The 25575-nt window shown below is 42.3% G+C and overlaps 1 protein-coding gene across 1 annotated transcript in view; it reads right to left on the bottom strand.

Annotated features, from left to right (window-relative positions):
- Window positions 1-25575, bottom strand: part of BBOX1 (gamma-butyrobetaine hydroxylase 1) — a 552973-nt gene that overhangs the window by 242762 nt on the left and 284636 nt on the right. The window contains exon 4 of the mRNA XM_069623505.1: window positions 7368-7566. Coding sequence (XP_069479606.1) covers window positions 7368-7566 — 199 coding nt within the window. The remainder of the gene's footprint in view (window positions 1-7367; window positions 7567-25575) is intronic.

Raw genomic sequence — 25575 nt, 5'->3', positions numbered from 1 at the left:
TGCAGCCAAATGTCTGTCCGCACACAATATTTTTTTGGGGGTTTCTGTTTATAATAAAAGGCAATTTGGAAAACAAACTCCCGATTTGCTGAGTGAATTTTGTTTTATAGCAAATAACAGCTGAAACCCATGCTTGCACACATATGCACAAAATTAAAATGGTTTGGGTCTATTTGACCAAAAACATTTTACCTAATCACATTTTAACCAATTAATTCGGTCTAAAATGAGGGGGGAGACCTCCCGCAACCCCCCTCCCACTTCTCCTCAACCTAATCTATACTCTTACCCACCCCGATATATATATATATATATTTAATAAGATTTGACTGAAAAAAAGCTCAAAAAAGTTTGATCAAATGTTTTAGGTCAAATGTGTTTAGGTCAATTATGCTAATACCATTAAAATATCTTATTTTTAATTATTTATTTACTTATATAGTGCACAAAATCCTGCAATATCTGGGAGCTTGTGCTTAAGAGAATGGTTACAGTGCTTCCAGTTACAAAAAGGAAGCGTAGAAAGTGATTACATCATAGAGAAACATACAAATGTAATTACAGCATACGCAAAGTTCAGGAGAGAGGTTCAAAGTGAATACATTCAAGGAACCCCACCCCATGTTGCAGGCAGGTGGCGACATAGAGATGTAAGAGTCAATCAAGTGGGCACATTCAAGGAGCCCCACCCCATGTTGCAGGGCAGTGGCTACAGAGATGCAAGAGTCAATCAAGTGGGCACATTCAAGGAGCCCCAGGAGCCCCACCCCATGTTGCAGAGCAGTGCTGACAAAAATGCAAGAGTCAATCAAGTGGGCAAATTCAGGGAGCCCCACCCTATGTTGCAGGGCAGTGGCGACATAGAGATGCAGAAGTCAATCAAGTGAGCACATTCAAGGAGCCCCACCCCATGTTGCAGGGCAGTGGTGACATAGAGATGCAAGAGTAACGTAACAATGGGGATCATGACTCACCCTAGAGCCCCCATGCAGCGGACAGGGAGCAGACAGCGGCCTTAGTTGTGGGTCTTTGTGGATTGGCCGGCTCCCGCCTCCCGGGTGCAGTGATTGCTCTTTCAAGGCCAATGGCAACAAATGGGAGGCTGGAGTGACAGAAGGCCAATTCAGGGCACAAGTTATGGAAAGGTGTGGCCATCTTGCAGACACAGCCACAGTCTTCAATCACAGTGGAAATATCTTAGGGGACACTATAATGCATCAGAAGCACAATAACATGCAGATATAATGCTGCACGCAATTACGGGTGAAAAAGTCAATACTTTCAAATGAATTCAGCACACTGTGTGCAAATTGAACAGGCAAAGAAATCTTCCAACCACTGCACTGCGTGCAGAGTCAACGTGAGACTCAAATAAACGCACCTACTTGCTGACATTCACATGAAAACATGTGCATTGCGTGAAAAAGAAAGCAGTTAAGGCGACAATAACAGTAAATAGTAAGTAGATACACTCTTAGCAGTCTAATCCAAAACTGGCTTTAAAGAGCAACAATGCATCTGGTTGGTTTTGAACTGCACTAATGTTTGGCAGCTGGAATCTCTCCTTGGCAAATCCTTATTGTGATTGGTTCTATGTTGATTGTTTCGCTTCTAAGGTATGTATGGAGGTACATGATGATAAAGACACACGTGTTTCAGTTAATTGGTATTCATAGATATTACAATATTTTGGATAGCTGCTTGGCCCTAAGGTAAGTGTTTACTGTAGTTTGTTTCCAATGGCAGGAAACTGGAAGGAATCCCCCTATTTTGCAGAAGATGAAGGCAATTTATGGTCCAGATTAAGGATCATACACAGGATTAAGGGTTAAAGACACACCATAAATCAATTGTTCCTTTTCACCTGCATGTAATAAGCATCAGTTGGTCTTGAGGAAGCACTTTGTGTGTGATATTAATGTCTGCCTAAGCACATAATGGATGCACCAACACGATTACAATTATGAATGACAATAAAAACTGAATGGAACAACTAGTATTTTTACAAACGCAAACATCTAGAAAAGTCATGTATGTCTTAAACATTGAGAAATAGCGCAGTCCATGCAAATCAAATGATCACCCTCCTTCTTGCTGGGAATCTTGAAAGAGCTTGCTAACATCGAGCCCCATGTCAGGGTCCAATCCTCACTCATGTTTCCCACACCACTAAAGTCATGTTTAGGAAAGGGAAGAAATGAGGGCCCAACTATTAAAAATGTACATGTAAAGCAAATTATTGCCTGGGCCATGCTACTTTCTGCAGGAATTAACATTTGAAGCACCCTGTAAAGGATGTCTTTTTGGATTAATGTAGCCATCGCACATTTTTCATGTTCGCCTGATATTGCATTTGCATGTTTCTTTTAGGGGTTCGAGATCTTCCATAGTGCACTCCAGGTCCCTTTTCAGGATTGAGCTCTCAAGCAGTTGGTTGTGTTTCTCATTCTGTTTATAGTTCTGGGCTGAAGGAAGAATGTGATTGATTTCTCCTTGGAGTATTTTGTGCCTTAAGGAGCCTTAGTCATACCCTGATTATCCTCTAAACTTAAAAAAAGTAATTGCAATTCTTTATTCAGAAACTTGGAATCCATTCATTTGATAAGGATGTTACAAGAGTGCTTCATTTTGTGTTCTCCGGCATTGAACTAAATTCAGTATTTTTTCTCATATTTCCATCTCAAGATTGGTTTGCAGCAAATTGAACTTTTTCTCAAGGTGAATGAGCATTTCCCTTCAGCTCAACTTGCCCGCTGCCAATTTCAGGCTCTCATCAATTCTACGAGGGAATCTCATCATAACCTTCTGTCATGTGTTTATCCACTTGTGTGCCACCTAAGTTTGAATATGTACTTTTGTGTTTTCATTAATCAAAGTCAACTCCAGAAATGGCACTTCCGTTGAAAGGTGGAGTCACTGTAGAAGCAGTATCCTCCTATTGTATATCCGATTCTGGTAGTCATGCATTCTGGCATCCCAAGTTGTCCCTTCATTCCCTTATCAATCTCATGGCTCTAAAATAAGGAGGGGCCCAGTGTTCTGTCTCCAGGAACATACATATAAAATCACATTAGCATATTAAAGGTAAAATTACGTTGAGGCTCTTAAGTATTTAGCATGTAAAGAATAGCTGATTGAGCACATCCACAAAGCACACTGAAATTTTACGACCTAGACTGCCACATTCCCATAGAAAATAGGAATACAAAAAACATCCTGTTTTTTCCAATATGGAAAAACATGTAATATATAAACCATCCAACGAACTCATGCTACAGAAAAAGCAGTGAGGTGAGTTAAAATTATAAGCATCATCAACCTACGTGTTAGGGTGTCTGTTCCAATAGATTAATGTGCCTTTCTTAATTGTTTAGTGAAATTGATTTAGTAAAATCTGTGATTTCTGTTGGCGTAGATTTTTAATATCATTAATATGGAATGTACACATACACATGTGATTGTGCCATCTGTGACCTTCTTGTTACTTATAACTCTAGACCAGATTGACTGTTCACCTATAATTCAGATTGAATGTGTACAGCTCAATGTGATTGAATTAATTAAATGAATAAATTTTCTTCAGAAATTAACACAATTTCCGGACCATAATTATACCAAACAAACAGACATATATATATATATATATATTCAGTGAAAAAACTTTGTAAAAGGGACATTATGGTTAAGTTGCGCTACGAAAAACCTGTGAAATTCACTGAAAAAACTTTGTTAAAGGGACGTTATGGTTAAGTTGCGCTACTAAAAACCTATGAAATCAGTGAAAAAACTTTGTTAAAGGGACGTTATGGTTAAGTTGCGCTACAAAAAACCTATGAAATTCAGTGAAAAAACTTTGTTAAAGGGACGTTATGGTTAAGTTGCACTACGAAAAACCTATGAAATTCAGTAAAAAAAACGTTAAAGGTTCGTATCCCGGCACAGCCAAACTCAGCCTTTCATCCTTCCGTGGTCGATAAATGAGCACCACACACCGTGGGTAATAATAAGCAGCGCTGAGATACCTGACGGTTCTTAGCGCTATATAAATGTGAAAATATTATTATTTTATTATTAACATACTCTGTTGCACTATCTTCGCTAGTAAATAGTTTCACGCCCTAATAAATAAAATGAATATTTTTAATAAAGATCGGCTGGTGAGACTAATTTATATTTTTTAAAACAGGTATGTTGCCCCATTTTGCCAATGTCATGATTTTCAGACTCCAGCGGATGGATTTTTCAACTGCCATGTGCAGCTCCATGTAAGCAACTTCATGACCCTCACCATTTTATGGGACAATCGCCAAGGACCAATATGCCCTTACGCAGTACTAGCGGCTTGAAGCAACATACCAACCTTTGTGGTGGTCTAATGCCTCGTTGTTGGAGCAACCTTCCGATTATCAGTGCGACCATTTACTGCTTTTATCAAAAACCAACAGCCTATCTACCGCAAAGGAACAGCGTGTGGCTCAAAATAAACTTTTGCTGATCGACAACAGAGACAATTGCAAATCGCTGAATATTCACTAAACATTTCATGTGAAATAAATGTACTTTACCAAATGTACAATCCTGCTGTTTACTTTTAAACCACAGTTACATATTGCGAATTGTGGCACACTGTGTTCTAAGCTGATCTAACAACCTCTGTACCGCAAAGGAACATCGCGTGGCTCAACATGAACTTTTGCGGATCGACAACAAAGACAAATGCAAATCGCTGAATATTCTCTAAACATTTGATGTCAAATAAATGTACTTTACAAAATGTACAATCTTGCTCTTTGCTTTTAAATCACAGTTTCATATTCCGAATTGTGGTGCGCTGTGTTGTGCCATAATGTGTGTTGTCTTCCGGGTTCTGTGTAAAGTCGCGTAGGACTGGAGACGACTGGGAGTGTTTGATGACGCACCCTGTAACGTCATGGAGAGAGGCAGCGAATATGAATGCTTTCATAATGTCAGGTTTAGGGGCGGGAGATATGATTTAGTGTCGCAAAAGCAAGTCAGCCAGGTCAATAGCGCCAGTCATAGGATTATCACATAATGTCGGCGCACACCAGCCTGATTTATCGTTTTTTTAGTGGACAAAAAGTCGGGTGAGGCCCATAGGAAATTGTACTATCAGCGGACAAAAGGAGGGTTCGTAGAACACTTTCAACCTGACAACGAACAATACAAACAATGTTCTCAGAACACCCCCATTTTGTGTAATTGCAACCATTTCGGGACACAGCGAGTGTTCTTAGAACACATTCAACTTGACAGATTACAATACGGACAGCGTCCTCAGGACACCCCCAGTTTGTGTATTTACGAACATTTAAATACAACCCAAGTGTTTTTAGCTCAATTTTACCTTCCTTACGAACAAAAAGGACACATACTCCGTCCTCTGAACACCCCACCATTTAGTTTATTTACAAAATGTCATAACAGCCGTGTTCTCCGTGGACAAATCGAACACAACAAAAGCGTATAGCACATAAAAAAACAAAACATTGAACCTATCTCATACTCCCCCACCCTCCCCAAACACTCTTTCACACCAACACACACCACTAAATACAATTTTTAATCCAAGTTTGACCGCGCTGTACGCGGTCAACAGCGAATACAAGATGGCGGGCACCACAGAAAATCTGACGTGCTCCACGCCCCACGCCGTCAAATCAGCGAACACGTTGCATGTCCGCAGACATGACGCAAGCCCATGGGCCAATCGGGGCGCTGTCCGAGGAGCGAACAGGGAAGTCCGTCTGCAAAGCGAACACAGATATCACTAATTTTTTTGCCTTACATTTTGGTCATTTTAAAAAAAACTACTGGACGGATTTACACCAAATTTGCAACCAAAGCCGCCGCTCCTGCCGCAAATTTGGTGTAAATCTGTCCAGCGGTTAGGGCTGTAGCTGTGCGCAAATTTTTTTCCCATTATGTCTATAGGAAAAAACAAAAGTTTTGGGACCCCCCCTATAACTTTGCCCCCCCTGGACCAAACCTCTCCAAACTTTCAGTTAGGAAGTGTAGCTAATTGGCATTGCAAAACATGATAGGAATAGGAATCCACGAAACACATGCAATATAGGAATCCATGAAACACATTATTTACTGTATCGTACAATAATGCTCCATTCATCAGGGACATTGTCTGAGTCTGGGTCACTATTTGTTCTCCAATAACATCCACGGTATATATTCTAAACAGTTATCTGCATTTTGCATCACCCCAGCATATTTTTCAATGACTCCATTTTTTAGTAACGTTTTCACCCGTGCAGGCATCCCCAAGTATGACACATAGCGTTCTTTTCCGTACATGCAACCAAACATAAGTAACAAGGTTTGGGTAGGTTTAATATGGTCAGGCAATTTATCATTTATAACTGAGAAATCCTAACACCTACATCCATATTTGATATATTTAAGTTGATAAGATAATGCTGTGACAACCAAGTACAATTGGCTTAGGCCTTAAATGAAATCGATGAGAGGTTACTAAATAAAGTCTATGAGAGGGTAATAAAAAATTAGTTCTATGGAGTTCTTTCATCCTAAACCAGAGGAGTATATAAAACACTCATATTTGCTGATGTTAAAATAAACGTGTTTTATGTACTTTGTTTTTATGCACAGTTTCTTTGATAGAGGTAATCACAATAAAGCTGTCTAGAAACAACCCTCAATGCATTCTTGTACAATTCCAACAATACAGCTTAACCTCAGTCTTTAAAGGTGAAGTAAACATGTGAAATGCATTTCCTTTATGGACGTTCATTGAATGTTAATGGCTTTCAGGTAGTACTTTACATATGAGTTTGAGTCCTGCTCCTTTTCCAGCTTGAGCAAAAGTGTTTTCCCTTAAACATTCCCACTTGCTAAACCTCTACATTTTGCATGAAGCACGATCAAACAATTATAATCATGTTGTGTACATTAAAGCTGCCTCTGTTCCTAGTCCTATATATTTAGAGGATGGTTAAAATCTTAACTTCTTTAAACATTTTGCAACATCATTTTCTTGTTGGCTACAGCTATAAAGCTACAACATCGCAACTTAATGAATGGGCGGAATGATCTATTAAAGGCAGTGCTTCAATATTCAACATGTGCAAGTGTATTTCTATAACAACTGCAATTGATTTCTTGGACTCGTGCTCCTTCTGAGTTTAGAACAGTTAAGGTAATGGGGACCTGATTTAGTCTTTATGAAACAAATTGGCACATGTAACAACATTTATTATGCTACGTTTTGATGCAATTATACACATAAAACTTAAAACAGGTCTTATGGTGATGAGTATTTTAATTATAACCATACAATACAGATCATATTTGAAAGCAAAGTTTATTTGACTTACCCATAAAATGTCAACCGCAAAAATCCAATCCTTTTGCCAAGCCTAACCAATTCCCCTTTGCTTGTGGGAGCTCCATCTAAGAGCACAATTCCAACTTTTTTAAGGGTAGTCAGCCACTTGAAAGTACTCTCATCATTACTCAGAACATCTTCATATGACATGACTGGCATCTGAAGGTCTGATCCCCAGAACTGACATTCTGAAAGGCAAAAATGAATTAACATGTAAGCACCAAATGAACAATGTAAAACATGCACTGGTAAGTTTTTGAAAGCATTTCAAGTGGCTAAACTGTGGGTCTCTTCAAAGCTCAGCTTAAACATCACTTAATTGCTAAAGAAGGAGACCCCCTGCCCTCGCCCATCCTCCCTACCTGACGACACCAGTGCCTCCAGTAATGCATAACAATGTAATTTAGCATATTTAATTAGTACTCTTCTTTTGTTTGAAACATTATGTATACAACAATGTTACCTTTGTAAGTCACCTGTTTTCTTAAGCACATTTTGTTTCTGTTTGTTTGGTTTTGTCCCTGGTATATGTCCTAATTGTGTACACCTTCATATACTGGCTCACTACTTGTTCTCATCTTTATGCAATTGGAGAGGCATCCTTCTTCGGAATGTGTCCGTCATCTGTAAATGTGTTATGGTAAGTCATTTTTGATTGAAATTGACACCTGTTCTTCAAATATATTAAAATACAATGCCAATGTCTTCCTTTAAATTATAATATGCTCTTTGTGTTTTAAACTTTGCAGCTTTCATGAACCTCAGCAGTTTCATTGTTGCTATTTTGACTGGGCAGTAATATACCAATGTCATCCATATAATCAAACAATGTAATATGCTTGTGTGTGACGTCTCTGTTTGGAATTGATATAATTTGATTCAATATTAGTTCATACATTTGTGCATTGCAGTGCAATGTTTTCCAGGTCATTGTGAAGTAATGCCTCCAACAAGTATATTATGATACTGCTATAATGTCACTCCAGATCCAGAGGAGTACTGGAAGGTGTTCAGTTGGTAACGGGTTGGATTATTCAGTTGTGACTGGAAAGAGCATAATAATTGAAAATGAAGGGTGGGTCATGGTAAAGGGGAAGGTTTGAAAACAGTGATGGGAAGCTGGGCAGGGAGGGACGCAAGGCCAGGAAGTATGAGGGGCTGTGTGATAAGAGAAAGCTGGTTCTGTGAGGTCTCCCAAGGCCTTCAACCCCATTAATTAATGTCCTGTAGAAGATCTTTATGAGACAATTAATGCTGAGAGTTTGCCCTCCCCATTAAAAGCACCACACAAATATCTAAATATTTTTGGGTTCTTCACCAACACATTTGTTGACTCATTTAACACCACGCTTATCCCTCAATCAGGGTGGTGTGCAGAAAAGAATATATATTTATTATTTAGTAGACAACATCAATATCGCACAAGAATGATCACTAGGCATGCCACCTCACTCCATTGCCCAAATGCTTTTCTTTCCTGGCAATTCACTTTTCACGCAAATAGAAAACACCAGTTCTTTTAGGATAACAAAGACCACAGACTCTTTAATCCAACAACATGTACAGTTTTCCTTCTTGGTTTCGTTTGCAACTTGGTTACATAGAAACACAGGTCTGTAGAATACTTCATATACTTGGGTCACTCACAAAATATTAACCTGAAATTGATTTAGGAAATGACTGAGAACATAAAATGACAGCTTTGCTTTACCATATAGATTTTAAATGGTCTAACTTTAAATAAAATGTAATGCTTTTCTATTTGGCAACATAATAGACATGTGCATCACTCTTTATTTCGATCCTCCCGGGACACATTTCAGTTCTAGCAAGATTCTGGCACAGCATTAATCAAAAACCTCTTTTCTCAATATATAATGAGCCCTTTTCCTTTACCCCTATGCAGTGAAACATCTCCCAATTTGGAGTCCCTTTCTCACTTTCAGTCAAGAGTGCACTTTTAAATCAGTTATTTCACTTTGATTAACCTGGAAGACACTTTTATGCCCAGCAAAAACCCAGATATTCATTTTTGATTTAGCACCCCCGCTGCTTTGGTACAGCGTTCAGGGACTGTTAAACCATTCAGACATGCATTTATTTTTTAATTGCATCCCTTCCCTTTAGGGAATTTTGGGGTTGGGGCAACCAGGATATAGGTGGTCCCAAACTTATGTTATAGTACTATATCGTTATTCACACTGGCAGAGAGATTGGAGATTTTCAAATTCCTCCAAGATCACACAGTCATTTGGCTACATGAGAATTAATTACATTATTAAAAAATCACAATTGCTAGAGATCTACTCCTGGATGCCGTTTACATGAATATTTATATGGGACAAAAATACCAATTCAAATATGTAACTCCACCAATGGTTTGTCTTAGGCACTTACTTTAAATCACTCTGGATGTTGTGCTTAGGGAAAATCACCAGAGCTCCTGGATCATCTCATCAGAAGCATAGGGACCTGGTAAAATAGCCTCTCCAGATTCAGTCATTGAGGCCTCCTGAATCAATCCCTTTATTTGCCACCTCTTCCTGTCTTCCTTACAATGATTTTATAGAGCTCCAGTTAGCTGAGAAAGCTCAGATCATCGCAGACAGCTCATCGTTTTGGACAGAGATGCCTTTTCCTATTGTGTGTCTACTTTTAAATCCATAATCACACCACACCATCTTATTGGCACTTGATTCGGATTGGATGTCTATTTCTCAACCCCCTTAAACAAGGTCTCCCGTCTTCCCCCTGATTTGTCATGAGGTTTCAAGGCACTGTCTGTGAGTTATAGTTCTACCCATTTTAATTAGCCTTTGTGAACACTCCAGCTCGAACTTAAAAAATTTACATGACAACTTTTTTTCAATTTACAAATAAGAGTCCCAAACTATACATTTTATAAATGGTCTGATCATCCTGGATGTAATGCACTGTGCACCATGTCGGTACATGACTGCAAGAGCGAATGGCACATTTTCATGATTTTTAGAGAGAAAATGAATGTCGCAATCACAAGATTTTACAGACAGGTATTGGATTCCATGAGGTACCACATTCCCAAAAATCTCCCATCTTTAAATTATTTGGGAAAGCTGAAATCACATTTTATCTAATGGTTCCCAAGGTCAAATTTAAGGGGAGTTGTATCAATAGATGGAGCTTTTAATATGCTATTTGGGCATATTTGAATGGTTTTTGTCAGTGTTACGGTTCTCAAGTTCATGGACGAAATATGATTTACCATATACTTTCAATGTAACAATAATTAATGACAACCATACTTTTCAGTGCAATTAACTGCCATTTTTCTGTTTCCCACGATCTGTGTCCACGCCTGGTTATCTCCCACTTGTTGATAGCACCTATAATAAAGCACTAAACGTTCTTTCAAAGACCAGGACTTGAAGATGTGTTCTTATCTTCCTGACAGAGGGGTATAATCTCGCTCCTCAACATTATGTCACAGTCTCCTGTAACATGTCAGTTGTCATTGTGCTCGGGAAGAGACCACAAATTGAATTTTAATCCTGACTATTATTCAGAGTTCACATCCATTAGCTGGGTCTTTATTGACTGAGTGGTCATCTGTTCATTACAATAAAACTTTGGCCAGGCACAAGTCCGCCCCTTTCTTGTCTCTGCAGAAACTTCAAGGGAATTCCCATTTGTCTGGTAAGTGTAGGGGGAGATGAGCAGTGCTTGGGTCTTTGAATCCAATGGGGGAAGGTCTCTGGATTTAAAAGACAAGTTGTAAAGTCAGCTCTGATGAAAAAACATTGTGCTTTGAAAATGCATGTTTCTTTCCCCAATATATATTTTGCTACAATGTCTTGCATCCCACGACATGCATTTTGTTTCCATCTTCATTCTCGCAGATTATTTTAACACAGTTTTTTGAAGCCACTAGTTTCCTTAATGTGTGCTTTTGAATTTACTTCTGCAGTAGAGTTTCATCTGTAGATGTTAATTTCTGTGCTACAGAATGCACACATTTCTCCAAGTTAGATCTATGTGTTAGCAAAGCTGCACTTCCAGGTAACACACCTAAGTATTGGAAATTAGGCCTTTGTCTTTTGGTTTTTAATTTGAACACAAGACCCATATAATTTTGTTTTTCCTTTTTCTGAAATCAACATTCACTTACTTGCACCATTTGGGCTTAACTCAGCCAGAGGCAATTAATGTGTATCTTTGGGCTGAATTTACCCCACAGTCCTAGACATTGAAAAAGGTGCTTTCAAAATGTCACCTAAACAGACTGGGACTGTAATGTATAAATGATTGTAAGCCATATGACATTAACAACACCAGTGTATATGCCCAGTCTAGTGCGTACCACATATAAGGTTTTTCCTCCATAAGCAAATGTTAAGCAATAATGACAAAATCACTTTCGGCAATTTATTATATTTAGAAGAACAGGCACTTTCCATAGATTGGAAGATTTATGGGCCTTTTAGGAGGGTCACATAAAAACATTTGAGCAGACATTAAATTCTCATCCTGCAGCCTATATGTAGCCTAAAGGCATACATTGTTCTGTTGAGTCAATGTTGCATTAAGGGCAGATACTTTGCAATACCTGTCAGAAATAAACAAAAAAAGAAATGTATTTGGACAATGGCACAAATGTTAGGGTGGGTTTATAAAAATTCATGAAAATTCCACATGCAACATCTCTATCTATCTATCTATCTATCTATTAGGGAAATGTGTGGATATCTGTGTGTGCATGTTCGAAATGTTCGGCATACTTGCCAACACGCTACAAACCTGTCATTTGGTGTTTGGGTAGGTTCAATGGTGTAGACAATGGACAAAGTGTAAAATATAAATATACATTTGTCTAATTATTTTTTATATTTAGGAATTACTCTGCGAAGCACGACAACAACTGTTAGTTTTGTATATATATATATATATATATATATATATATATATATAATTGCACATTTATATTACACAACCATTATTAAAAGAGTAATAACACGTTAGAACATTAAAGAACACAACAACGGAAAGAAAAAGCAATTTCTTCAATCACTCAATCTCCTTCATATAACATTCATAAAACACTTCTCAAATCCATGAATGGTATTTATCCAAAACTAAGATCGCTGTACCCTTTGTGTAAGACGGCCCTAGAAATACTGCTCTCCTGAGATTTATCTGGTACTAACAGGAGCTTCCATGTCTATTTTCTCTTTCAAACATGGACAGTCAAAAGTACAAAAATAGTATTTTGAACCCCACATGTTGCAGACTGTAAGAGCTCTCAAATCTGCAATAGATCAACCACAGCCACCCTTTGTTTACTATCCCTAGCTTTCCTGCTACTAGTCCATAAATGCCAAAGAAAGGTTACAAGTGATAAACCATTGATCAGCTTTAGAAGACCATAGAGAGGGTGATGATTTTTTGTGCCTTAAAAAACATGTGCATAGGCAAGTTATAAATGCCATATCATATCATATCATATCATATCATATCATATCATATCATATCATATCATGTTGTATGAACAAGGACCCAGAGGAACACTGGGTGAATTAAAAACCCAAAAGTAGAAACATTATGTCATGTTGGTTATATAATTACTTAATTTTACAAAAAAATGTTTTAAAACATATAGGGGTCATTACAAGTTGGGCGGTAAGGAATACCGGGCACCGGTATGGAGACTGGTACCGGTAATCCCTTACTGCCCAATTCCGAGGTCCCTTAGTGGGACCACACATCCTTTATGGGTCCCTTTAGGGGACCAGGGCGCTAATTACGGGCCTGCTACTAGCAGGCGCGTAATTAGCGCTTTCACCATTCTCATTGAGCCTCATGAGAGCTCAAATGGGAATGGGGAATGGCATTTGGAATGGGGACTTACCAGGTCCACCTAGGGCGGAATGTCCCGGTAAGTCCCCATTCCACCAGACCGGACCCGGACACAATTTTGGAGGCAGTCATGGCACTAATAGCGCCATGGCTACCTTCAAAGTCGTAATGAGGCCCATGGAAGGAAAATAGTTAATCCATATATGAATTATTCATTTTAAATGTACAACCTAGGTTTATAACTACTAGCTGGTGTCCCATTGTTGCCCGGGTTATTATTGCGTGAGAACAACATGGTGATTCCTGAGCTTCATGATGCGGGACATGATGGTGATGGTGCCAACAGCTATGGCCCTAAAGTTCAATATTACTAAAGTATATGTTCATGGTAAGCTTGTTTAGAAACAAAACTTTTTGTTTCCCTTCACGGTGAACATGGTTTATGGCTTCTGGAAAAGTAATTTCCCCTGATGTGGCAAAAATGTGGAAACTTCTGGAAGGCTACCTGCCTTCACCTTCGCCTCTCAGGTCCATTTTCCTCTGATACATTTTTTGCTTCCCTTACCGGTCAACATGGTTTACGGCTTTGTCGGCAGGACACAAATTCACTAACACATTTTGACTTTTGCTGAAATGCGTGGAAAGTGATGGGGTGTCCAAATGTCATATAGCTAGTAATGTCTGGAGGGTCCTACAGGTGACTGTGTGAGAATTGGTGAAGATTGGTGAAACGGTGTGGAATTGTATTGGGAACATACGCAAAGCCACAAACCCACCCCCACATATTATCTTTTGCTCAAATCCGGAGAAAGGGGTGGGTGTCCACATGTCATGTAGCCAGTAATGTCTGGAGGGTCCTAACAGGTGAATGTGCACAGTTTGGTGCAGATTAGTGAAACAGTGTGGAATTGTATAGGAAACATATATGAAGCCACAAACCCACACCCACATTTGCTCTTTTGCTGAAATCTGGGGAAAGGGGTGGGGTTTCCAGATGTCATTTAGCCAGTAATGTCTGGAGGGTCCTAACAGGTGACTGTGCAAAATATGGTGCAGATTGGTGAAACAGTGTGGAACTGTATAGGGAACATATGCAAAGCCACAAACCCACAAATTCACAAATTTTCACTTTTATATATATTGATTTTAACAATGATTGTGTAGAATAAATATGGAATGTACACATAAACATATTTTGGGTGTGGACTTTTCTATTTTGCACAAAACAAATCTTGGAGAAAATATATACACTGTTAATAGCCTCCACTTCAAAGTTAGAAGCACACCCTTCTTTTTGTGTAAGCGTACAGCACTACCCAGTCGACATCCACAGGAGTTCACCCTAGTTCAGAGCTGCTCATCAATACATTTTGGGTGTACAATTTAGCTGAAAATCAACCCTAGACAGACAAATCTCAAGTATTCAGACATACACGTTTCACTCTCATTGGGCATCATTATCGTGGTACAATCCGAGATTCTTGTCATTGAAACACTTAGGTGTGTTTGGCATACTCTATCAATATTATGGTGGGCCAGAAACTGCACATAAGAAAAACAATGAACCCTTTCTATACAGAATGATCTTTCCTAAACATACGGGGAGGCACATTGCATAGTTGTTGAAGTTGTTAGGTTTGTCAAACAATTACATTAATCTACTGTGGACTTTAAAAATATTTTGAGACTACTGATAATTCGATTGATTAGGGGATTTAAATTGTTCCTTGGGAGCCTCATCATGCACAGAGAAATTGGAAATCCCATTGACAAACTCTCTGTGAATCAGGCTCCAGGTCTTTGAGTATAGATTACTAACATTAGTGGTATAACTGGTTGCTATTCTTAGATAAAGTACTGGTACAGATAAAACTTTTTAGAAGCAGTGACAATTTTAGCATTCAAACAAGGAGATCCTAAATAATCCAGAATAATATCTCACAGATGTTGTGTTAAGTATAAAATATTATCTGATGGAATGTAGCATGCTCTAATAAATGGTGCAAACTGGCTTTATTTACACTGACATATCATTTAATTACTGTTAAACATATCAAGGCCAAATAAACTGAGAACATATGTTATGTTGTAGGCTTTACTGAAAATAAAATTAATAATGCAAGAGAGCTTCAGCATTTAGCTTTCATGAAAAGGGGAACTTGGTGAATTACACATCGTGAATGTTAGTATACTTTTAACAACTATACACAGAGAGTTATGATGAATCACACAACCAGTCTAGCATATTCATGCACAGAACACACAGACTGCCAGATTGCCATTATGAATAAAATGGTGCAAGTAGCAGATTTCTGTTATATGGGGACAAAATATATTTGATGTAGCTTTTACATTCTGTGAGCCTAAGCTGCAAACGTTTGTTCACCTGAAACCACATGTTTGTGCAAGTTCCAGGATTCTTTAAAGCAGGACTTTCCAGGTGAATTAAAAAGGCTAATGAAATGTCTGTGTTTTCATGATGCCAAATGCCCTTTTTCTGAATTAATAAACACATACAAAATGCAAGCTAGATGTGTTTAACCCGTTTGGGAGGTTAACACATTTAGGGTCCAGTGGATCAGTAAGTGCAAGAAGAATTAATCTGTTCCATTAAGGTAGCAAATTAAAATAGGCCTTTGTTCAAAGACAGCTTATGCTCCAATAATATTGGTTTAATGCCATCAATAAATATGGAGCCAGGAGGAATGGATAACACCAAGTTAGTTTTAAACATGAAATTAAAAAATTAGCAAAAAAATTGAGTTTTGGCAATGATGTCAGAACCAGTTTTCCGACAGGCTCAGTAAAGATAGATCAGAATTCAGGGGAAAATAAAAATCATATGCATAGAAAAATGTTAACGAATAAGAAATCCCTGATTAGACAGAAAATTCAATAGCCCAATGGAACCAAGGGTCCTAGTTGTGTGAGGAAGTGAAGGGACCTTAGCACAAGCACTGTCCAGTCTAACACGTGATGTAACAAATTATGGGTGAAGCTTTGCTGGGTATTTAAACTCAAACCAATAGCAAGGCGAATTTTGGGAATGCAGAAAGTAAATATAGACTTTCTGACAGCAGAAAAGCTGCCTTGGACTCCAATTACAATTAGCTAATCACAAATCTGGTTAAGAGTACCTTTTTCAGATGGGACTTTTTCAAGACACAACCAGATTACGTGAGAGGTGTTTGGGGAGCAGGTGGACAGATTGAATGTAAGAGTGGTCCTAGTGGTGCTGTCTGAAGCTGGTTGCTGTTTCTATCTGTCCTGGGTCTTTGAAAGAGAAATCAAATGTAAGTATAATGGGCCTCATTATAACCTTGCCGGTCTGGAAACAACTGTACCGGCAAAGTACAAGTCTAGGTCTGACTTGCTGGGCAGAACGGCACCCGCCCACAGAATTTCACAGAAGCACCAGTGTTTCCATGGTCCCCACTCCCATAGAGTCCTATGGGACTCTATGGGAATGAGGAAAAACATTTTACCAGTTTGAATACCCCGGTCTTACCAGCAAGTCAGGCACCGGTAATATTTACGGGTCCGGCAGCAACCAGCCGGTATCACCGGCAGGGTTACCGCTGGACCCGTAATGAGGCCCAATGTGCCCAAGGTATTAAGAAATATCACATGAATTTACTCAATGCCTCATTGCAGTTACAAATATATTTGTGAACCCTGTTTACAAGCTATGCCACTGAAAGAAGGAAATAGTACAAAGCATTTCAAACGGATCTGTGGAATAACAAGACCTTTGATCATTTTTTGCCATAAACAATAAAGTAATTGAAATTTGTTAAGTAATTATAATTTGTTAAGGCACTCACTTCGCTCGGGCCTATAACTATGGGCCCCGGGCCATTACCTGACTCTGTAATGTCCCTGAGGCTTGGGGCTTATTGCTTAAGTATGCACTCTTCCTAAGAAGTTGGTCTTCCTGTTAAATGAGGAATCATACTCTATAATGGCCTCAGGGCCAGATGAACAGAGCACTCTATAGGATCATGGACACATGTACAAAATTCTCCTTGAAAACTGCAATTACAGGGCCCATGTTAGATGCCACTGCAACTGATACCATGTCAGGCTCCACAACCACATCCATTGAATGAGAGCCAGTTATTTGGGGTATTTTAAATATTCCAGTGTTAAAGAGTTTTCTATGGACAAAGTGAAGAAGATGATTCCTGTTCCTCTTTCTACTACTCCTTGTTATTGGCACTATTACCACTAGTACCACTCATCTAATTCTACCACTTTATTGACACTGGGATCTGTTGTACTCCATCCATCCTATTGGGGATAATGAAACCCTAGAATCTCCCATACCCACACATTACATATGGCTTCAAATGTGAAGGCAGCCTTGATAAAGAGGATATGTTCAGTGGACAGATTGACCATGCTCTCAAACAGAGTGGGGTCAACGTCAAGAAAACCTCTAGCTCAGAGACAGCCATTTTTGCAGGATATTATCCTCTTGCCACAAAATGTCATAGATTCTACTTTATATACAGATTAGGCAACTTGGCCATTGAAATGTGTAAGAAATGCTGCACTGTAATTTTGAGCAACAAATTGAACACAGGTTAGAGGTCTATGGCTGGGAAGGTTTACGGCATGGCATGTCAAACAATTGTATAGTGATTTGTTATTAAGTCAGATGTTCAAAAGTGCAATATACCCAAACAGATTAGGTAACAATTCTGATGGACTAGGAGGGAAATCATTTAGACATCATTGGGAATAACAAGATAAAGTTTTAATACTTTCAAGTGAAAATCATGAATTAATCATAACCAGTGGCATAGCTCTATATAACTTTTCATACCACTGTTTTTTGATAGTCTTTAGATTAGTCCAGCCCTATGTGCATCATTCTTGGTTGTGCGATTAAATAGGAGCAGTCAAACCCAAACCAATAGGATATTACCCACTTCTACATGGGACCAGAAATAACTGTAGATATGTTTAGGTCTCCTTCGGCCTAATCACTGACATTTAGCTTGGCTCCCCCTGACACAGTAACCATATCATCTAGGCATTTAGGGGCCGATTCATGGAACAAACGTGCGCCGAAAAAAGTGGCGCAGGCTGGCGCAAGCAGGAGCAAGCGTGAAAAAGGAAGCACACGCGTGCCATTCATGGAGGTCCCTGCATGTGTTATTCTCGGAAGGTGCGCCAAACCCGTGCGCGACGTGTACAGGGAAAGCACACAACATCCGCGCACACACCAAAAAGGGGGCGGGACACAGGGTGTAACACGCGGAATGGGGAACAACGCGTGAAAAAGAAGGCGTAACTGGGGTAGTACTGCACGGAACACCCACACGCATGCGAACAACCCGTATTCATGGATTTGAATACGGGAAACCCGTGCACGGCAAAAGACGCGCATAGGCGTCAACGCGTCTGCCACACAAAGGCAGGCCGAAGCGTCCCTGCGCGCAGTACAAAAGTGCACGGCAACAAAAACACATATATACAGCTACCATGAATGCCCCATTTGTCGCAGCACTGATCATGGGACACCGCAGGAGGAGGAGAATAGCCAGGGTCTGCATTTATTTTCCCCGGACCAGCCTTTTTTGGGTTGCCTGACGACCACGTCTATGGGAAGTATAGGTTTCCACCACATATCATCCTAGACCTCATCAGGGAGTGGGAAGATGACCTTACATCCCCCACCCTGTGCTCCCAAGCATTGAGCCCCTTGGAGAAGGTGTTCAATGTCCTGCATTTTTTGGCCACTGGGTCATTTCAGCAGACTACTGCCATTGTGGGTGGGGTCTCACAGGCCATGCAGTCACGCTGACTACACCAGGTGTTGGCAATCATCACTGCACGCCCCTCAGTCCGCAGGCACATATACATGCCCACAACACCTGCAGATAGACCACGGCCTTCGTCCAGGACCTTTACAGGGTGGCACACTTCCCCAAAGTGCTTGGTGCCATAGATTGCACCCATGTGGCCCTACTTCCACGTAGGGCCACTGAGCACATCTATCGAAACCGCAAGCACTGGCATTCCATTAACGTGCAGGTTTGTTTGCAATGCTAAAGGAATCATCACCTCTGTCTATGCAAACTACCCTGGCTCCACCCATGACAGTTTCATACACAGAATGTCCGCCCTGAGCCGGGCCCTGGAAGATGGGCAGCATGGCGACACATGGCTCCTAGGTGAGAACAAATGCCTGTGCACATGCATGCAAGTCACACACAGACAAATACCCAAACCCTGATAATCTCAACTATTATCACCTCCCCAGGGGACAATGCCTACCCTCTGAGCAACCACATGATGACGCCAATCCGGAACCCCACCACACCACCCCAGGTAAGATACAACGATGCCCATATTGCAACCAGGGCATAGTGGAGCGCACATTCGGAGTGCTCAAGTCATGCTTCCGCTCCCTTGACCGCTCTGGTGGGCAGCTACTATATGCACCCCCAGTAGTGTGCAGGATCATTGTGGCAGCATGTGTCCTGCACAATGTTGCAACACGGCAGGAGGTACCGCTGGACATGGTGGTGCCCCCACATCCACAACCACAGGCACAGGTGCTGCTCATGGGAGGGGACAGGGCACATGGCGAGGCAGCCCGGATCCAGCTTGTGCCCATATTCTTCACCTAAACTCTCACCCCTGCGGAGTGCACACAGTTCTGGCACATACCAGGTGACAATCGATGATGACAAAGAGACAGTCAACTGTCACAACCTTACCACCCTGAGAATGTTGCCAAGGAAGTGCTACATTGCGTGCATCCCTAGCTACTTAAACATAACCAATCCTGTGTGACCAAAAGGAACACATGCAAGGTGTGTATCACACACCCCTGCAAAACAGTCCATCACAATCCCTGGTATGTCACCCATACCCTCCCAAACCACATCACCCTTGTCTGCTACACCATGACATTGCATGCAATAGCAAAAGGCCAAACCATGACCAATAACATACAAAGTGACATGTCATACATGAAAAATGGCATGAGACAATGATGTTGGACATGGAATCAGATGAAATGACTGACCAACAACCTCCCACACATACAAAGTCAGACACACATGCTTCCAACAGTTGTAGCATGAACACAGCACTGAATGCCCGTTCACATTCACATTGGGCATGGCAAAATCCTGACTGTGTGCTGTGTGTGTTTCCTGCAACACACTGCTCAGCACACAGCACTTTGATCAACCATAGTGTTGCAGATACACCTTGAGCATCACATGAAAAAGACCAATGAAATCTACCACCAAATCTACCACCAAATGACGCATGCACAGGGTACCCAAGTGGAAATAGATCATGTGCTGCATGGACACCGCGGGCCTGTAAATGCAATCTGTGTGCACCTGTGGCCATGGAAGGGTGGATGTATGTGTGGTGGATCATCCTGCAACTGTGTGTGTCATTATGGACATGCACTCAATATATGCATGTGAAATCATGTGAACCTCAGTGCCCTGTACACATCACATGTGAACATTGCCCATGTGAACAGCCCAGCATGTCAAACCACACCAATCCCATGACACCTGAAAAGTAAAGACAACAAAGGAACAGGAATTGAGCAGCACAACACATCATGTACATAGTACCCCACAATTACAATGTCAGAGTGCCCAAAACACTGTAGGCCAAGCCAACTGTCCAACAACAAAAGGCCCTCCCTTACACATCACTGTGACCTTCTGAACAACTGTCTCTGGGGTATGTAGCCTTCTTTCTTCAAGTGTACCTGGCTACAGGATCACCCTATCCCTTGGTCTCCATGTTCCAGTTTGCATGTAAATAGGGTCCAGCCCCCTCAGAGCCCACCTTGACTGGTAAAAATACCAAATCACAGAGAACTCCAAGTAGGCAAACCCACAAAGCAGAGGAAAAGGCTGTAAGCACCAAAAAACCCTGTAAGAGTCTCCAGTAGATAACTTGAAGTACCAGGAAATGTCAAAGCACATGTACAAGCACAATGATAGAACAACCAAGGTAGCACAGTTGAACAATGGTCCAACAGGATGGGTACATTACATACAATGATGATGCAACAACTGATGGGTAGTGTCACAGCTCCGGTGTCCAGGCGCAGGAGTCGCATGAACCAGCCACCCCCTCCGTGGTCTGGGTGCCTGCAAGGTCAAACTAACACAGGCCTCTGAGACCCCGGCGGGGAAGGAGTGTCAGGGATATGTTGCATGGACAGGCATGTCAGGATAACTGGAAAGAGAGGCAGGAGAGTGGATGTGGATTTGCAAGGGAATGTAGGCAAAATACAACTATTCAGTAAAACACATACTCAATTAAAGCAAACATGTTCATCCTGCACATTGCACCAAATGAGTCAAATGCAAGCTAAAGAGACACTTATCTCTGGGGTGAATGCTGGCCTCCTGTCTGTGCACTCTCAGGTCCGGTAACAGGAGCACTTCAATGCTGCAAAGAGAGCGTGAGTTACTAATCTGAATGTGGCATTTACAACACACACACACAACCCCATCCATGCCCCAAAGTAAGTGACTTCTCAACAAACAAACACCCCTGTCTGCTGCCATGTACCCATACGTTAGCTTGGCCCACCGATGGCACATACACTGTCAATGCAGTAAGGCAGGCACATGTGGCCGGCCGGGAAATGGAAGACCAATGGGTAAATAATCAGACATGATACAATGGTCCCTGGGTGAGCTGCTAGACGCCACGTATAGCAAGGTGCAATTTCAGTACAAGTTGTGTTCTGGCCGCCGCTGATTCAAATAGGTAGTGCACGTGGCAATCTGCACATGCAAATGACATGCAATCACCACGAGTCTGAGCCTCGCTGGTCGTCCCTGTGCACTGTATCAGTTCCTGGCTAGGAACGCTACTACCCTAATTACTCTGCTTCAATGGTGCAGGGGGTAAATGAGGATATGTTTGATGGCCCCTGCGTTTGTGCCCCTGACAACTTGCAAAGGTACTTGCCATGTGGCCCTCAACGCATGTCAGCTGTACTGTGTGCTTCTCCAACAATGCCTGCAAAGCTCCCCAGCACAGGTGCTTCTTAGCATCCATGTACACGTGGCCTGGTGGAAGGTAGTCTGCGGCATGGGCCCTTGTATTGCTCACCTTGCCAGGAGCTCTTGGAAACACGTCTGCTTCTGTCGGACGTCTGAGCACAAGCCCTGTGCATCTGCTTGTGCACACATCCACACGTCTGCACCAACGAACGTGGACAGTTTACGGGATTACTGGTCCCTGTGTCTGCTGCCAAAGGTAGTCTAAAGGCTCATCTTCCTGCAAAAAGGGCATTAAACAAGGCAATAAGGCTGTAAACTTCCCTGTGTGTGTGTCTACATGCTGGTTGTCACAGGGCCAGGTTACAGAGCTACATCCAAACTCCTCCCACCATCAGTGTCACTTGCATCAAGCACATATACAGACAAGAAAATGACATACATCACAATCCACATCAATTAATGGATAAAACAATCACATACTCACCAAATTCATTACAGACATCGGGTGGATGAAATGCAACCAATCCCCACTAGGGGTGTTAACACAGGTAGTACAGCAGCAGACAGGCCACAGTTATGAGGCAAGTCCAAAGCCCTTGTGTAATATGTTGTTACACCGAACTATCCTAGCGAGCCCATGGATAAGGGAAGCAGCAGTGGCCTATGTGAGTCAGGACCCCAAGCTGCAAACACATACACGAGACAAGCTTGAAGGGCCCAGCTGGAACAGACAGTAGATGCTTTCAAAAGCCACAAAGCACCACACCGTCACATGAAAGCACAATAGACAAACAATATTAAACTATATTAACTAATTAAACTAACAATGAACAACCTACATAACCTAATTAAAATTACTATCAAATAGTTGATATTAACTAACTAAAATAAAATCAAAAGTCAAAAATGCCCACATACGACCCTGGGGGGGGGCACCCAGGAGGGGGGAGGTACAGGGTGCACCTCAACACCCACATGCGATGATGTTGAGGCAAAAAAAAAACTCCATGGGCTCAACACCTGCACAGCGTGAACTGTGTAGGAGATATTTCATCACCCGAGTCTGCCTCATCCAGAATAGGAGGATGTGGGCCAGGAGCCCAACCACACCTAGGCGCAGCTTGCCCCTCGTTGGCAGCAAGTCTGCCGGATGGGTGAGTCTGGTTCTGTGCGGCAATGACATGCAGGTCTGCATGCAGAACCTCCCGTGATACACATGCTTCCTCTTGCAAGGTAACACGTGTAACACGGAGTTCTTCCTGCGTGGTCTGGCTGGACAACTGATGCACCTCCCAGCAAGCACGTAGCTCAGCCGAGATGGTACGCTCAAGCTGCTCAAACCTCTCCTCTGACCGCTCCCTCTGGGACGTCAAGAGGGCAACCAGAGTTGATCTGAGGGACTGATACTCAGCCCTCAGGGCCTCAATGTGTGCCTCTGTGTGAGCAGTAATTGCTTGACGCAGAGACAACATTTCAGCCTGGTGTGCCCTGTCAGAGGCCGCCATGCCCAGCCTGAGCGAGTGGGGCGTGGACTGCGGTGCCTGCTGCTGGAGAAGCACCTGCCTAGCAGGGGTGAGCAAGGATTGGGCCACATGTTCCATGCTCACAGCGATGTTATCAAGTGCTGCCCCCTGACGTTCTGAATTGGCAGCCATGTCTTGCTCCCACTCAGTATACCTCGGTGGCGTGCGGTCACCGCATTGCTGGGCTTGACACCTGCGGGAACCAAGGACCGGGCGTCCTCGCTGGGTTGGCACTGCCCGCGGCTGCACGACTACATGCCCCCATCTACGTGATGCCCCAAGCACATCAACGACTGGTGTGGAGGGTGACCCTGCATCCCGATCCACCACAGGTAGAGGTCCCACCACTGTCTGGCCCCTCAGTGTAGGTGTTGCGGTAAGAGGAGTGTCCACATCAGAATCACTCACCCCTGACGTATGGACCTGATGCACATCCAACTCGACATGGTCGTCAGAGTGGTCATCTGGGCTGGACTCATTGCCAGCCAAAGACAAGATGGACTGTAGCACAAGTGGGTGCTCATGGTCTACCACTCCACGACCCCCACTTGCGCCGGTTTGCGGTTGTGATAACAACCCTGTGCCTGGCATGACAACACCATCCTCTGCCTCCATTGCATCATCATCTGAAGAGTGGAGAGAAAAAAACATTAGTACACATGTTAGAATCACATAACACAGTCACACATGGACATCACACAGACAGCCAACACATGAAGCAGACGTATCACACACAAAAGAGAACCTGCCATGCATGTCTGGTCAATTTGACATTGCATCAGTGAGTACGCATGTAGAACGGTGTTACATGGCTCTGAAGTGGGTTCATGCAGTGCAGAACATGTGCACGTTACCCACTAGCTACATGAACAATTACTTCATCATATGTATCAAAACACGGGAAGGCAGTGCATGGGCAAGTTCAGGCATCACCTGCAATGTGCATGTAGTGGGTTGCATGGCTACAAGCAAACCCACCCCCCCCGAGTGAAAATCCAGGGATGCCTTGCATGGTAGCAAACGGGTGACCAGAGACCTGTGTATTGGCAGCCAGTGTTGACTAGCATCAATGGCATCATCTGAGTCAACTGACAACACAGCAGATGATGATGGGACAGTAAGCAGGACACATGACAAACCCTCAGTAGTACACCCATGTGTGTAAAACCCACTACACCAGTTGGACCGAGTCAGTGGGCCTGAAAGTGGGGGAGGACTGTGCCCCACACAGACTGTGACACCCTAAACATGTGTGTGATGCAGGACTGGGCCAAAGTGGCCATGGGATGGATGGTGGAATGCCATGAAATGTAAGTCACCATGGACACGTACTACAATTATCATCCAGTCAAGGACACACAGGGGGACGCATGGAATGCACATGGAGCATGAATGGGCAATCAGGTCCCTGCGGAGCATCTGCCATCTGCACAGTCCAAGTGAGACATCCTGCATGAAGGACAGAGGATGTACCCCACTGCGTGTGTCTGGCAGGTTGGCTGGTGGAAGTTAGCATGTACACAGGAGGCTTGAACAGGCCACTGCAGTACCGCAAAATGATGCACAACAGTGCAATGGTGAAATTGGGGTAGAGGGGGGTGGAGGGGTAAGGGAGCATGCCTACGGGGAGTACCCGCATGCAGGCAGGGGACACATGCACATCACTCATGTAATGACATAGTCCCAGTGCTGAGAGGCAGGAAAACACAGGCTACATGCAGAAAGGTCAGTGAGCTGGAACATGGACCGGAGGGGCATCCAGGTGACTAGCATGTGAGTATGGTGGAAGTGTGATGATGAGGACAGTCCCTGTCTGCGGAACATGTCCACCATC

This window comes from Ambystoma mexicanum, chromosome 11 (genome assembly GCF_040938575.1).
Source record: "Ambystoma mexicanum isolate Mex_15411 chromosome 11, UKY_AmexF1_1, whole genome shotgun sequence".
Classification (NCBI taxonomy): Eukaryota; Metazoa; Chordata; class Amphibia; order Caudata; family Ambystomatidae; genus Ambystoma; species Ambystoma mexicanum.
The sequence above is the reverse complement of the archived record's forward strand: the minus strand, read 5'-3'. Positions and strand labels throughout refer to the sequence as shown.